We start from the raw sequence: 16,742 nt of genomic DNA, 5'->3' as shown, positions 1-16,742 counted from the left end.
ATTGCATGAGCAGGAGTGTCTTATGTGAAAATTCACATGCACTATTTTTATTTGGGTGCCCCTGTACGGCACGTAGTTTGGCCAATATATGCATATAGGGCATCAAACTGTTCAGTATGCCACTGGCGTTTATATTTATAAAGTTTTATGTTGATACATTACAAAATGTGGGGGTACATAATGAGGTAAAATGCAAGCTTTGTGACGATTTTCAGAAATGTCATAAAAACCGTTCTGTTTAGCATAGCTTTGTAGTTTGGTAGTGTGCAGTAGAAAGTTGTATTTGCCCATTTTTGTTTTGTCTGAATGTGTACGTTCAGAAAACGTATGGTTTTCTAGGGTCTCGGTACTGTTAGGGGGTCTTATGCCACATAATACACACACCGGGTGCAAAAATTGCATGAGCCGGAGTGTCTTATGTGAAAATTCATATGCACTATTTTTATTTGGGTGCCCCTGTAGTTTGGTAAATCTATGCATATAGGGCATCAAACTGTTCAGTAAACCCCTGGTGTTCACATTTAGAATGTTTTATGTTGATATGTTACAAAATGTGAGGGTACATAATGTGGTAAAATGCAAGCTTTGTGACGATTTTCAGAAATGTCATAAAAACCGTTCTGTTTAGCATAGCTTTGTAGTTTGGTAGTTTGCAGTAGAAAGTTGTATTTACCCATTTTTGTTTTGTCACGATGTGTACTTTCGGAAAATATATGGTTTTCTAGGGTGTCCATACTGTTAGGGGGTCTTATGCCACATAATACACATACTGTGTGCAAAAATTGCATGAGCCGGAGTGTCTTATGTGAAAATTCATATGCACTATTTTTATTTGGGTGCCCCTGTAGTTTGGTAAATCTATGCATATAGGGCATCAAACTGTTCAGTAGACCCCTGGTGTTCACATTTAGAATGTTTTATGTTGATACGTTACAAAATGTGGGGGTACATAATGTGGTAAAATGCAAGCTTTGTGACGATTTTCATAAATGTCAAAAAAAGTTATTTTAAGCATAGCTTTGTAGTTTGCTGTAGAAAGATGTATTTGCCCATTTTTGTTTTGTCAGAATGTGTACTTTCGGAATATGTATAGTTTTCTAGGGTCTCCTTACTGTTAGGGGGTCTTATGGCACATAATGCACATGCCGGTAGCTTATATTGCTGCATATACACTTTGTATGCACTAGCTTCCTTTTGGGGTCTCTAAATGCCAGATACATTGGTGATCCTATGCACAATGGGCATCAAACTGTTAATGTTATGTGGGAGATAAGGTGCTTGAAAGTGGAAGATTTGATGGGATTTTCAGGTATTTCATTAAAACTGGCAATTTTGGGAAAGCATTGCGACTCTGTAGTTTGGAGTAGAAAGACATGGGTACCAATTTTGAGTTTGTCTGAATGTGTACTTTCCAAAAATATATGTTTTTGGGGGGGTCAATGTATTTTTTTGTTTTTTTATCCCACAGAAAATGCAGTAAACGTGTTGAATTTTCAGTAGCTAAAGAGACCTCTGGGGCAATTTCTATGCACTAACTTTGCTTATGGGGTCTCTAAATGCCAGATACATTGGTAATCCTATGCACAATGGGCATCAAACTGTTCAGCGGACCCTTGGCTTTCATATTTAGGGTGTGTTCTTTTGGTACCTAATGTTATGTGGGAGATAAGGTGCTTGAAAGTGGAAGATTTGATGTGATTTTCAGGTATTTCATCAAAACTGGCAATTTTGGGAAAGCACTGCAACTCTGTAGTTTGGAGTAGAAAGATATGGGTACCAATTTTGAGTTCGTCCGAATATGTACTTTCCAAAAATATCTGTTTTTGGGGGGTCAATGTATTTTTTTGTTTTTTTATCCCACAGAAAATGCAGTAAACGTGTTGAATTTTCAGTAGCTAAAGAGACCTCTGGGGCAATTTCTATGCACTAACTTCCTTATGGGGTCTCTAAATGCCAGATACATTGGTGATCCTATGCACAATGGGCATCAAACTGTTCAGCAGACCCTTGGCTTTCATATTTAGGGTGTGTTTTCTTTGTACCTAATGTTATGTGGGAGATAAGGTGCTTGAAAGTGGAAGATTTGATGTGATTTTTAGGTATTTCATCAAAACTGGCAATTTTGGGAAAGCACTGCGACTCTGTAGTTTGGAGTAGAAAGACATGGGTACAAATTTTGAATTGGTCCGAATGTGTACTTTCCAAAAATATATGTTTTTGGGGGGTCAATGTAGAAAATGCAGTAAATGTGTTGAATTTTCAGTAGCTAAAGAGATCTCCGGTGCAATTTGTATGTACTAATTTCCTTTTGGGGTTTCTAAATGCCAGATACATCAGTGATCCTATGCACAATGGGCATCAAACCGTTCAGTGGATGTTTAGGATGTGTTTTCTTGGTACAGGTATCGGACCCCTTATCCGGAAACCCGTTATCCAGAAAGCTCCGAATTACGGAAAGCCCGTCTCCCATAGACTCCATTTTAATCAAATAATTCAGAATTTTAAAATTGATTTTCTTTTTCTCTGTAGTAATAAAACAGTATCTTGTAATTGATCCCAACTAAGATATAAATAATCCTTATTGGATGCAAAACAATTCTTTTGGGGTTGATTAATGTTTTATTGATTTTTTAGCAGACTTATGGTATGGAGATCCAAATTACGGAAAGACCCCTTATCTGGAATACCCTTGGTCCCGTACATTCTGGATAATGGGTCCTATACCTGTACCTAATATTATGTGGGAGATATGATGCTTGAAAGTGGAAGATTTGAGGTGATTTTTTAGAATTTTCATAATTTTTTATAGAAAATGCTAAATTCAGTAAAGCATTGCCGTTTGGTACTTTGGAGTTGGAAGACATAGTTACCCATTTCGGATTCGGCAGAATGTGTACTTTTCAAAAATGTATGGTTTCCTGGGGTAAACCTAATGTTCCAGGATTTTTGGCTTTGGAATGTAAAGTATGCCGTATTCTGCTGTAATGCTTTGAAAATTTAGTAATTTACTGCTGGGAGTTTTTCATCTACAAAAGTCAGAAATCTCAATAAAACTATACATATCAGGTACTGGCATGTTCGGGAGACATGAGGCTTTCCAAATCAGTTGAATTTTTGTCCATAAAACAAAATATGTTTCATGAAAAAATTTTCTTTTTTTTGTATTTCAAGCTCTAAATCTTGTTCCAGAAGTGGAAATACACAAAAACTCAGGCAGATTTGGAAAGCGCAGGTTCTCCTGAAAAAAACAATATATAGTTTGCCTACCTAAACTTAACCCTTCCCCCAGTAAAAGCCCCTAAATTGAGAGAGCACAAAATGTTTACAAAACGTCTGGCACTGAGGGGAACCAAAATGTCAAATTCTGCTGGCACTTAAAGGGTTTAACTTTTATTCTTGAACCAATAAATTAGCTGTAATATTGGTGTGTAGGCCCCATCTCAGTGCATTGTGCCTGATTTTAAGCTTTCAGAGGGAGCCAATGCTACACAATAGAACTGATTTCAGATAATTAAAAAGTAATTGAATGATTCATGGATTGGGTGAGCCATACTTGAAATTTTAGTGCTGTTATAATATTTACCTTTAGGTGGGGCATGGGAGAATTTTAAGCAGTACAGGTATCAGGGAGCTGGCAATGCAGAAGAAAAGAGTGACTGAAGTTTATCAGAGCACAAGTCACATGACTGAGGGCACCTGGGAAACTAACAATATGTCTAAGCCAATGTAACATTTCAAAAACAATCAGTTATGTTGTTATTTCAGGTACAGGAATGTAGACTCATCAAGGAGATGCAGACAGTTTATGAATGTCCCTCTGAGCAGGATTCCTAGATTCAAGGCTCCATGACATGAGCAGTGCATTATTGGAATGCTGGCTTTTCATTTTCTCTGTGTATCATCCACTTCAGTGTAGCATAAAGACAGCAATGAAGGCAGATACCATGGCATCAAAGGACACAAGGAACGCAACAAAGTACTTTCACACTTACAAAAGCCTTCATTAGAATGAGCTGCTCCTTATCAGAAAATTTTACAACATACATTAGTTGGGTGAATTGATGGGATTTGTACTAGAAAGTTTGCACTCATAAGTACAGGAAAGAGAATGTGACTACTTTTATTTTTGGGTTGTGACTTATTTTGTGCAAGATTAAACAAAAACTATACACAGGTTCTTAAATAAAAATTAAATTTAAAGCATTTTAATGTATAATCCCATAAGTGTACAAGTTTATCTGGGGTAAAGGTGCACATGTCCCAGACCTACAGCAAGAGGAGATTCATACCACAACCAAAATAGCTGGCACTTTTTGATCCCATGGACAGACTTTAAATATGGCCTACAAAATACATAGCTTTACGCATTTCGTGAATAAAGCATCTAATCATAGGCCAGTCTTTGATTAAGTGCTTTATGCACAAAACATGTAAGGCTATGTTTGATAAACTTCAGTCACACTTCACACTTCAGTCGCACTGCCCCCCTTCCTTTCCCCCAGCAGCCGATCAGTAGAATAATGGGAAGGGAGCAAGATAGCAATTCCCACTAGATATCAGAATAGCACTCAAAAGTAAGAAATCCAAGTCCGGCTTGGGACTCCTCCAATCACACGGGAGTAGGAGAAACAATAGGTTAGCTGAAAGCAGTTCTAATGTGTAGCGCTGGCTTCTTCTGAATGCTCAGACTCAGGCACACTTTACTGCTGCGCTGCAAGTTGGAGTGATATCCCCCCCCCCTCACCCCCGCAGCCGATCAGCAGAAGAATGGGAAGGGAGCAAGATAGCAGCTCCCAGTAGGTATCAGAATAGCACTCAATACTAAGAAATCTAAGTCCGGCTTGGGACTCCTCCAGTTACATGGGAGTAGGAGAAACAATAGGTTAGCTGAAAGCAAATCTAATGTGTAGAGCTGGCTTCTTCTGAAAGCTCAGAATCAGACACAATGGTCTACACCGATATTACAACCATAGAAATACATTTGATGGTTGAAAAATTAAAAGGTAAAAGGTAGAGTGAATTATTTTCTATGTATAGAAATTCATAAATAAAAAGGTGCACCATAAAAATCATGACAGTATCCCTTTAGCTCAAGACATATTTTATACACTACATTCATTAAAGGAACTTGCTAATTGAGTGATAATGTTCCAATAAGATTTTCCATTACAAGACAAGATTTGTGGGCAATACCATCACTCACAAACATAAAGCCCAAATTTATTTTTTAATTAACACATCCATACCCATTATGAAGGCATTCAAAATTTCCAGCTGTCACCTGACATCAACCTAAACAACTGGATCCAACAGGGCCTGACCATTGTCACACAGCTTTACGAGAGTCAAGGATCCCAATCTTTCTCACGCTGAGCCACCTCCTATAAGCTTAGTAACAAGGAATTCTATTAATATCTACAAATTAGACACCTACTGCCATCTCCAATGGCAAATCTACCAAGGCAACTTACTGACTTTTAAAAACTGTTGGAATACACCAAACACCATGAAAAGAAGTATCTCTAAAATCTATGGTATCCTACTAAACCCAGTGACACAGGAAAAGCTTGCCTACGTGACCAAGTGGGTGTACAAAACATGTCTCAAAGCTATAAACACATTTGCTGAGAAAATCCTACATTTTTGACGCAAAAATTCATGGTTGCATCAAAAAGGAGTGGTCACATAAAAAAGGTATGATCACATCAACAGAGGGTATGGCTGCATCAAAAAAGGGCTGTTTCAAAAAAACTTGCCCGGTACCTGAGTTTCACAAATTTAGTTTCGAAAATTTTTCAGCAAACCAAAACAGGACAGATTTGCTCATCATTATAATTAAGTTACATGGCAACACAGCGTTGACGCCTTTCACATTTTGACGAGCTGCCAGACTTCTCATACCAAAGACATGGAAAACAGAAATAGTCCCCACGAAAACAGAACTGAGCAACTTCCAGAACTTCCAGTTTATTGGGGAATGGTACAATCTCTCTCTTATGCATCAGCTTCCATAATGTTTATGAATATTGTGTTATACCCTGCATTGATTGCATTTCCCTACCCCATGTTTTACTGTGAATAAAAAATAAAGTTAGAAATATCCCAGCTGTCAATCATATATTGCCATCCAAGGCATGGAGGCGGCATAGAAAATTACTTTGACTTTCCAATCTCCTCATCTCCTCACTTTCCCCCCTCCTCACTGTCTTATATTGTGTAGCCAGTGCATGGGCATCAGGCCCACCAATGTTCTGGCACATAAACAAGATTTTGGCATGAAGCAAAGTTTTCCTTACTAAGAAAATGGCTCCTGCCTGCTAGCTGTAGCTGTGTAACTCCAAGACTGAAAGACCCAAGATTTATATAATTTATACAGTGTAAGGGAAGTTTATTCTGATTGACTAACCCAATAGAAGAGAATTTGGAATTATTTTCATGGCATTTTTTCCCTTGAGTTCTTTCCCTGGAGAGGTGTTTCTCATAAGGATACCACATTTCACAGATTATCATTTTAACAGAGCACTAAGAATAAATATATAGAAAATTAGCTAATGATTTTGTATTCCCTGAAGAATTCCCTGTGTCACACTGGTTATATAAACTGGGTTCCTAAAGAGACCGGCAGACTCTGTGCCCCTGCATGGAGGAACCTTCTGCTCCTCAGGCTGAGCAAATTAAAAAAAAAAAATGTATTTGCTTGATAAAAGGTACCTGGCTTTGCTATGAAGAAAAATTGCTTGGATAGAATGTAGGTAAGTAATGGAGGGCAGTGTGGGTTCATACAAAATGCTTTTGCCTTGAGTACTGTTCCCTAAAAGTAAAAAACTATTAAACTGTTAATTATTCTGTTAAAAGTAATGTTAGAATTTAAAAGCAAAGAAACTGTAATTTAATTAAAAGGAAAGAAGAAAAAAAATGATGAAGGAGAAGAACTCTATGGAACAATTTTAGAAATATTTAATTATTATTATGTATGTTTCTACCCATGATATCCTTTTCTTTTTCACAATTTGTTGGAATTTGTTATGCTTAGGAACTGACAGATAATCAAGTGAAGAACATATTTTAGGACGTAGGTTTATATATATATATATGTGTGTGTGTGTGTAGTACATATACACCCAGATATGGTGCAGAAATAAATAAAAGAGAGCACAAATTTGTACCATTTTGCTGTTTCTTTCTGAAAAGAGCAGTATGTTTCTGGCCCCACACAACCAACATAGATATAGTTGGTTATGCCTGAATTCTTCTGTGCATAAATAGGAACTAATAGCCTGAATACATGATAAAAAATGTGGTTTAATCTTTTTTATTAAGTTATTTGTAGTCAACAAAATGTGGAATAAAATCAGCACAAAAGTGACTGACGCCAATGTTCTTTCTTGACTGTTAAATGGAGTGAAAGTTCTGCAAACCATATTGTGTCACTGCTACATTGTGAGGTAGTAGTTGGAGGTTATACAGGGTATAAGTGCAGCAGTGTGTTGAAGGGAGCAGAGAGGAAGATATTACAATAGAGTGGGGACGGTCGGCTGGAAGGCTAAAGGAAGAAGCTACCTTTGGAAGCACACTGACAAAATGAACAGGAGTATTAATTACTGCCAGTAGATCTAGGAACTTAGGTCTTAATTCATTGCCAAGTCTTCGTTGCCCCTCTTCTTAACCTCCATTTCAGTTCACTTGTGAATGGTTCAGTTTGGAATGATCCACCCTTGCGCTGCTTTCCAATATGATGTTATGAAATTCTCCTGTACATAAATAAGAACTAATGGTCGGCATAAATGAACCACACAATAGGCAAATCTAATTCGCTAGTGCAATGGCAAATTGACGTATTCATATTGGCATGAAGTAATGTAATCTCTTTTATAAAGTTTTATTTTTAGCCAACAAAATGTCGAATAAAACCAGCACAATAGTGACTGACTCCAATGTTCTTTCTCAGCTGTTAAATGGAGTGAAAGTTCTTCAAACCATATTGTTTCACACCTACTCCTCTGTCTATATTGCCTGCATTGGAAAATTCTGATGTTTCATAGCTGCTCCTCTGACTCTTCTGCCCACATTGGCAAATTCACTAGGGTCCTATACCTGTACTAGTTTACTTTTTTTATATACAGGAAGGAAGACCTGGAAAATGACCTCTGAAAGTAAAGAAAATATTTCAGGATTCATCATCCAAGGGTTCTCTGATACTCCTGAGCTTCAAATCTCTCTTTTTGTGCTATTCCTTGGAATCTATCTCATCATTCTGCTGGGAAATCTCATCATATTCTTAGTCATTTCATGCAATCCTCACTTACACACCCCCATGTACATATTCTTGCTGAACCTTTCACTCATAGACATTTCTTCCACCTCAAATATTTTACCTAATTTGCTACATATTCTTCTCACACAACAAAATAACATTTCATTCTTGGGGTGTATGACTCAAATGTATGTTTTTGTGTCCTTCGCTGACAGTGAATTCTTACTCCTGACGGCCATGGCATATGATCGTTATGTTGCCATCTGTGATCCCCTTCATTACATTGCCCGAATGAGCAGGAAACACTGTGCTGGGCTTATAACTGCAGCATTCACTGTTGGGTTTGTTGACCCTGTTGGCATTGTAGTACTTATATCTAAACTATCATATTGTGCTTCCCATCTTATTAACCATTTTTTCTGTGATATGGCACCATTGTTACAACTTTCCTGCAGCAGCACTTTTAGTGTGGAACTTTTCCTTTATATTGAAGGGACATTGCTGAGTTTCGGTTCCTTCCTCCTTACTCTGACCTCATACATATTTATCATCTCTGCTATCCTGAAAATACAATCCTCAGAGGGGAGACAAAAAGCCTTTTCTACCTGTGCTTCTCACCTGGCCTGTGTGATAACCCTTTATGGGACAATTATTTGTCTGTATATTAGACCCACCACAAGTTATTCCCTAAAAAGAGACAAGTATTTCTCACTGCTGTACATTGCCCTGGGCCCTGTGCTAAATCCTCTTATTTACACACTGAAAAATAGAGAAATTCAAAGTTCTCTAATTAAAATGAAGCAAAAGGGGTTTAGCATTTTAATTTTTGTTTTAGCTAATGAAAAACAATAAAACTTCACTCTGAACAAGATAGTTTTCAATAAAGGGCATATTTATATGAGGGGCATGTTTATTAAAATGTGAGTTTAGAATTTACCACAGAATTACCCAGCATCTTTCTTTTCATTCCTAAAGGATTTTTAGAATCGTATTTATCAAATGGTGAACTAACTTTCATCCACTGATAAACAAACTTCCAAAAATCCCATAGAGATTAATAAACAAATTTTGTTTTCTTTGTTTGCAAAGCTGTAATCTAATTATTCATCAAAATAAATGCAAGAAAAATATGACTTGATTGTACTAAACTGAATAACTGAATGAATGTTTCAGTTACAGAACTGAATACATTGCTTCCACTTGTGTAAAGAAGAAAATCCAAACAGAATAATAAAGGAGGGGGAATGGTTGAATAATTGTATAAGTGGAGTCAGAATTCAGTTGGAGCTCTGTTCCAGCAAATATTCAATAAAAATTGATTTTGACCCTACTGATGTAAATTTTCATTATGTCCTTCTAATACCAGTATTAAAAGCTACATGCACACATTGCTGATAAACGATATGAAATATAACTTTTATTTGCTTTTAACGTGATATTGTTTACATCTTCATGCTGTCCCTCTGCTCACACATATATATCAAAGATTCGCTAATAAACCTTGATTCTACAATAATCTGTGAATCAGATCACTGTAAACGCATGGAAGAACATACTAAGATTTAATATGAACCTGCGTAAGAACCAGAGTTTTTTAAATTCTTGCAGGTTTTAGAAATGGTAACAATATGAAGTCACTGGGTGTAAGATGTAATCACTGGAGAAAATGCAGTGTGAGGGGTATTTGAGAAAATGAGCATTAAGGTCAGAGAATCTGTCCCCACTAGGGATGAGTGAAATTTTTTTGCCTTGATTAAATGCCCATAGACTTTAATGGGCACAAAAAAAGTTGCATGGTAAAAAAAAAAAATTGTGCGGAATGGAAAAAGTCACTGGGAAAAAAGACCCATTGACTTCAATGAATTTTGCACATTTGCTGTTATGTATATTTTTCTGCAATGCAAAGTGAGACAGATTTACTCATTGCTAGTCCCCACCAGTTGTTAAAGGAATTCTGTTGTGAATTTTAATTTTTAAATTACACTGTTTACATAGCAAATAACTCCCTCTACCATTTAAACTTTTATTCTTGAACCAACAAATGTATTTTTTAGCTGTAATATTGGTGTGTAGGAGCCATCACAGTGCATTGTGCCTGATTTTAAGCTTTTAAGCGTTTGAATGATTCATGGATTGGGTGAGCCATAGTTGAATTTTTAAGTGCAGTTATCATATCTACCTTTAGGTGGGGCATGGGAGCATTTTTAGCAGTACAGGTATCAGGGAGCTCTTATTTTGCTCCCTTCCCATTGTTCTTCTGATCGGCTGCTGAGAGAAGGGTGTTCATCACTCCAACTTGCAATCCAGCAGTAAAGAGTGACTAAAGTTTATCAGAGCAAAAGTCACATGACTGAGGGAACCTGGGAAACTAACAATACGTCTAACTCCATGTAAAATTTCAAAAACAATCAGTTATGTTGTTATTTCAGGTACAGGAATGTAGACTCATCAAGGAAATGCAGTCAGTTTATGAATGTCCCTCTGAGCAGGATTCCTAGATTCAAGGCTCCATGACATGAGCAGTGCATTATTGGAATGCTGACCTTTCATTTTTTCTGAAGGCAGATACAATGACATCAAAGGACACAAGGAACAGAAAAAAGTACTTTCACACTTATAAAAACCTTCTTTAGAATGAGCTGCTCCTTATCACAAAGTTTTACAAGAGACATTAGTTGGGTGAATGGATGGGATTTGCACTAGAAGTTTTGATTGCACTCATAAGTACAGGAAAGAGAATGTGACTACTTTTATTTTTGGTTTGTGTCTTATTTTGTGCAAGATTAAATAAAAACTATGAAGCATTTTAGTGTATTATCCCATAAGTGTACAAGTTTATCTAGGGTAAAGGTTCACATGTCCCAGACCTCCAGCAAGAGGAGGATCATACCACAACCAAAATAGCTTGGCACTTTTTCATCCCATGGACAGACATGTGGAAAAGAAATGCAAGCTTTATATATGGCCAACAAAATACATAGCCTTATGCCTTTTGTGAATAAAGCATCTAATCATAGGCCAGTCTTTGATTAAGTGCTTTATGCACAAAACATCTAAGGCTATATCTGATAAACTTCAGTCACTCTTCACACTTGCACTGCCCCCTCCCTTTCCCCCAGCAGCCGAACAGCAGAAAAATTGGGAAGGGAGCAAGATAGCAGCTCCCAGTAGGTATCAGAATAGCACTCAATAGTAAGAAATCCAAGTCTGGCTTGGGACTCCTCCAGTTACATGGGAGTAGGAGAAACAATAGGTTAGCTGAAAGCAGTTCTAATGTGTAGCGCTGGCTCCTTCTGAAAGCTCAGACTCAGGCACAATGGCTGTCTACAAACCAATAAATACACACCATAAAAATACATTTGAAGGTACAAAAATTAAAATTTAAATGGTAGAGTGAATTATTTGCTATGTAAAGAGCTATTTAGAAATAAAAAAGTGCACCATAAAAATTATGAGAGTATCCCTTTAAGCTCAAGAGGTATTTTATCAAAGGAACTTGCTAATTGGGTGATAATGTTCCAGTAAGATTTTCCATTACTGCCCTCTGGTGGGAAGACAAGTTTTGTGGCCAATACCATGACTCAATCCTTAATTAACACATCCATACCCATTCTTAAGGCATTCAAAAATTCTAGCTGTCACTAAGCAACTGGATCCATCAGGGCCTGACAATTGTCACACAGCTTTATGACAGTCAAGGGTCGCAATCTTTCTCAAGCTGAGCAATCTCCTATAAGTTTAGCAATAAGGAATTCTATAAATATCTACAAATCAGACACCTACTGACATTTCCACTGACAAATCTACCAAGGCAACTTACTGACTTTGAAAAACTGTTGGATACACCAAAAAACACCAAAAGAAGTATCTCTAAAATATATGGAATCCTACTAAACCCAGTGACACAGGAAAAGCTTCCCTACATGACCAAGTGGGTGTACAAAACATGGCTCAAAGCTATAAACACAACCTACCATATGTCAAAGTGTATGAATCATCTTGAAAACTATTGAAAGACCCTGTATCACTGGTACCGAGCTTTTCAGATTCTAAGCCAACTATATCCCAACGAAAGTCCCTGCTGCTGAAGGAACTGTGGAAGCATGGGGGACTATCTCCTCATCTGGTGGGGCCGCCCACAAATTGCAAACCTTCACAGTGATCTATAAGTTAGCAGGACTAATGTTCCCCTTTTATACCACAGCTTGCCCTTCTCAACCTCGAGCTTCATCAACTAGTGATGAGGCAATATTTTTGTCAGGCATGGATTTGGAGAGAAATCATTCATTTCACCATTGTAGAATTGTTTTGCAAAACTTCTGCAAACTTTTGCCTTGGAAAATTCACGGTTGCGTCAAAAAGGAGTGGTCACATAGAAAGGCATGATCACATCAGAAGGTATGTTCACATCAAAAAAGGGCTCAGTTGTGTCAAAAAAATAGTTGTCTGGTACCTGAGTTTCACAAATTTTTTGCTGTTTCGCAAATTTAGTTTTAAAAAAGTTTTCAGTGAACCAAAAAAAGGACAGATTCGCTCATCATTATCAATGTACATGGCAACACAGTGTCATCACCTTTCACATTCTGACATCTGCCAGACTTCTCATACCAAAGACATGTAAAACAGAAATAGTCCCCACCAAAACAGAGCTGAGAAACTTCCAATCCCCCCAGTTTATTGGGGAATGGTACAATCTCTCTCTTATGCATCAACTTCCATGATGTTTATGAATATTGTGTTACAACTTGCGCTGACTGTATCTCCCTTCCCCAAAAGTAAAGTTATAAAAATCCCAGCTGTCAATCATATGTTGCCTGCCAAGGCATGGAGGCGGAGCAGACAATTACTTTTACTTTCCATTCAGTACTTAGTAGATGTCACTGCTCTCCTCAATTTCCCCCTCTCTCCTCACTGTCTTATATTGTGTAGCCAGTGCATGGGCATCAGGCCCACCATTCTGGCACATGAACGAGATTTTGGCATGATGCAAAACTTTCCTTACTAACAAAATGTCTCCTGCCTACTTGCTGTAGTTGTGTAAATCCAAGACTGAAAGACACAAGATTTATATAATTTATACAGTGTAAGGGAAGCTTATTATGCTTGACTAATACAATAGAAGAGAATATGGAATTATTTCTTGGCATTGCAGGTGCCCTTTTCTAAAATTAAGTTTATACAGTTTTTAGAGTTCTTTCCCTGGAGAGGTGTTTCTCATAAGGATACCACATTTCACAGATTATCATTTTAACAGAGCACTAAGAATAAATATATAGAAAATTAGCTAATGATTCTGTATTCCCTGAAGAATTCCCTGTGTTACACTGGTTATATAAACTGGGTTCCTAAAGAGACCGGCAGACTCTGTGCCCCTGCATGGAACAACCTTCTGCTCCTCAGGCTGAGCAAATTAAAAAAAATGTATTTGCTTGATAAAAGGTACCTGGCTTTGCTATGAAGAACAATTGCATGGATAGAATGTAGGTAAGTAATGGAGGGCAGTGTGGGTTCAAATAAAATGCTTTTGCCTTGAGTACTGTTCCTTAAAAGTAAAAAACTGTTAACTATTCTGTTAAAAGAAACGTTAGAATTTAAAAGCAAAGAAACTGTAATTTAATTGAAAGTAAAGAAGAAAAAAAAATTATGAAGGAGAAGAACTCTATGGAACTATTTTAGAAATATTTAATTGTTATTATGCATGTTTCTACCCATGATATCCTTTTCTTTTTCACAATTTATTAGAATTTGCAATGCTTAGGAACTGACAGATAATCATGTGAAGAACATATTTTAGGACATAGGTTTATATATATTTGTGTGTGAGTGTGTAGTACATATACACCCAGATATGGTACAGAAATAAATAAAATAGAGCACAAATTTTTACCATTTTGCTGTTTCTTTCTGAAAAGACCAGTATGTTTCTGCCCCCACACAGCCAAAACTGTCACACCATGGATATAGCTGGTTATGCCTCAAATGCTTCTGTACATAAATAGGAACTAATGGCCTGCATACATTATAAAAAATCTGGTTTAATCTTCTTTATAAAGTTATTTGTTGTCAACAAAATGTGGAATAAAATCAGCACAAAAGCGACAGATGCCAATGTTCTTTCTTGACCGTTAAATGGAGTGAAAGTTCTGCAAACCATATTGTGTCACTGCTACATTGCGAGGTAGTAGTTGGAGGTGCTAAAATATAAAAAAATTATACAGGGTATAGGTGCATGTGCTGAAGGGAGTAGAGAGGAAGATACTACTATGGAGTGGAGACAGTTGGCTGGAAGGCTAACGGAAGAAGCTACCTTTGGAAGCACAAGGACAGCAGACAAAATAACATTATGCCAGTAAATCTAGGAACTTAGGTCTTAATTCACTAAGGCTGCCAAGTCTTCTGCTTTAGCTCCCTTTTTGCTTCTCTTGTTAAACTCCATTTCAGTTCACTTGTGAATGGTTCATTTTGGAATGATTAACCCTTGCGCTGCTTTCCAATATGATATCTTGCCTGAAATTCTCATGTACATAAATAAGAACTAATGGTCTGTAATGTAATCTCTTTCATAAAGTTTATATTTTTAGACAACAAAATGTAGAATAAAACCAGCACAATAGTGACTGACTCCAATGTTCTTTCTCAGCTGTTAAATGGAGTGAACCCATAATGTTTCACACCTACTCCTCTGTCTATATTGCCTGCATTGGAAAATTCTGCCTACATTGGCAAATTCATTGGGGTCATTTATAAAGTTCACACAGTGCATATTGTATTTGCATATGGTTATTTGGGGCATGTTTTCCCCTAAATGCTAACAGTTTGCACTGCTGTGCCATCTTTCCTTTCCTTCAGAATCATAGTAAAATGCACATTGTGCACAAATACTAGCAAATGACTCTGACAAATGAGACTGAGGTTTGCCTGAGAATGGCCACTGTTCACGTTCATTGTGCACAGATATTGTATGAATTTTCACTTTGTGAATATAAATTCACAATCTCTTTAGCGAATTTATATATTTATATTATTTTTTATTTTTATTAATATATAATTTTTTTTTCTTACTGCTAGTTTACTTTTTTATACACAGGAAGACCTGGAAAATGACCTCTGAAAGTAAAGAAAATATTTCAGGATTCATCATCCAAGGGTTCTCTGATACTCCTGAGCTTCAAACCTCTCTTTTTGTGCTATTCCTTGGAATCTATCTCATCATTCTGCTGGGAAATCTCATCATATTCTTAGTCATTTCATGCAATCCTCACTTACACACCCCCATGTACATATTCTTGCAGAACCTTTCACTCATAGACATTTCTTTCTCCTCAAATGTTTTACCCAATTTGCTACATATTCTTCTCACACAACAAAATAACATTTCATTCTTGGGGTGTATGACTCAAATGTATGTTTTTGTGTCTTTGGCAAACAGTGAATTCTTTCTCCTGACGGCCATGGCATATGATCGTTATGTTGCCATCTGTGATCCCCTTCATTACATTGCCCGAATGAGCAGGAAACACTGTGCTGGGCTTATAACTGCAGCATTCACTGTTGGGTTTGTTGACCCTGTTGGTATTGTAGTACTTACATCTAAACTATCATATTGTGCTTCCCATCTTATTAACCATTTTTTCTGTGATGTCACACCATTGCTAAAACTTTCCTGCAGGAGCACTTTTAGTGTGGAACTTTTAATTTACATTGAAGGGACATTATTTACATTCAGTTCCTTCCTCCTTACTCTGATTTCATACATATTTATCATCTCTGCTATCCTGAAAATACAATCCTCAGAGGGGAGACAAAAAGCCTTTTCTACCTGTGCTTCTCACCTGGCCTGTGTGATAACCCTTTATGGGACAGTATTTTGCCTGTATGTGAGACCCACCACAAGTTATTCCATAAAAAGAGACAAGTATTTCTCACTGCTGTACATTGCCCTGGGCCCTGTGCTAAATCCTCTTATTTACACACTGAAGAATAGAGAAATCCAAAGTTCTCTAAATAAAATGAAGCAAAAATGTTTAATCTGTGAGTTTAGAATTCACAACAGAATTACCCAGAACCTTTCTTTTCATTCCTAAAGGATTTTTAGAATCGTATTTATCAAATGGTGAACTAACTTTCATCCACTGATAAACAAACTTCTAAAAATCCCATAGAAATGAATAAACACATGATTGTTTTCTTTCTTTGCAAAGCTGTAATCTAATTATTCATCAAAATAAATGCAAGAAAAATAAGACTTGATTGTACTAAACTGATTAACTGATTGAATGTTTCAGTTACAGAATTGAATACATTGCTTCCACTTGTGTAAAGAAGAAAATCCGAACAGAATAATAAAGGAGGGGGAATGGTTGAATAATTGTATAAGTGGAGTCAGAATTCAGTTGTTCTGTTCCAGCAAATATTCAATAAAACTTGATACTGACCCTACTGATGTAAGTTTTCATTGTGTCCTTCTAATACCAGTATTTACCCTTTT

At 36.9% G+C, this 16,742-nt stretch overlaps 2 protein-coding genes across 2 annotated transcripts; both read left to right on the top strand.

The window, feature by feature from the left end:
• The first annotated feature begins 8,140 nt into the window (after positions 1-8,140).
• Positions 8,141-9,106, top strand: LOC105945348 (olfactory receptor 8H1-like). The gene has a single exon (XM_012953057.3). It carries the CDS (start codon positions 8,141-8,143, stop codon positions 9,104-9,106), a length of 966 nt encoding a protein of 321 aa, XP_012808511.3.
• A 6,248-nt stretch (positions 9,107-15,354) lies between these two features.
• Positions 15,355-16,338, top strand: LOC116412167 (olfactory receptor 5M11-like). Its single transcript, XM_031905802.1, has one exon. The coding sequence runs from the start codon at positions 15,355-15,357 to the stop codon at positions 16,336-16,338; it is 984 nt and encodes a 327-aa protein (XP_031761662.1).
• Positions 16,339-16,742: the final 404 nt, after the last annotated feature.

The sequence above is a fragment of the Xenopus tropicalis genome, chromosome 7, assembly GCF_000004195.4.
Source record: "Xenopus tropicalis strain Nigerian chromosome 7, UCB_Xtro_10.0, whole genome shotgun sequence".
Taxonomy (NCBI): Eukaryota; Metazoa; Chordata; class Amphibia; order Anura; family Pipidae; genus Xenopus; species Xenopus tropicalis.
Note: the sequence above shows the minus strand (reverse complement) of the source record. Positions and strands in the feature narration are given on the sequence as shown.

Excerpts from the sequence above, each read along its gene's own strand:
- LOC105945348 (XM_012953057.3), top strand. The coding sequence starts at position 8,141 with ATGACCTCTGAAAGTAAAGAAAATATTTCAGGATTCATCATCCAAGGG.
- LOC116412167 (XM_031905802.1), top strand. The coding sequence starts at position 15,355 with ATGACCTCTGAAAGTAAAGAAAATATTTCAGGATTCATCATCCAAGGG.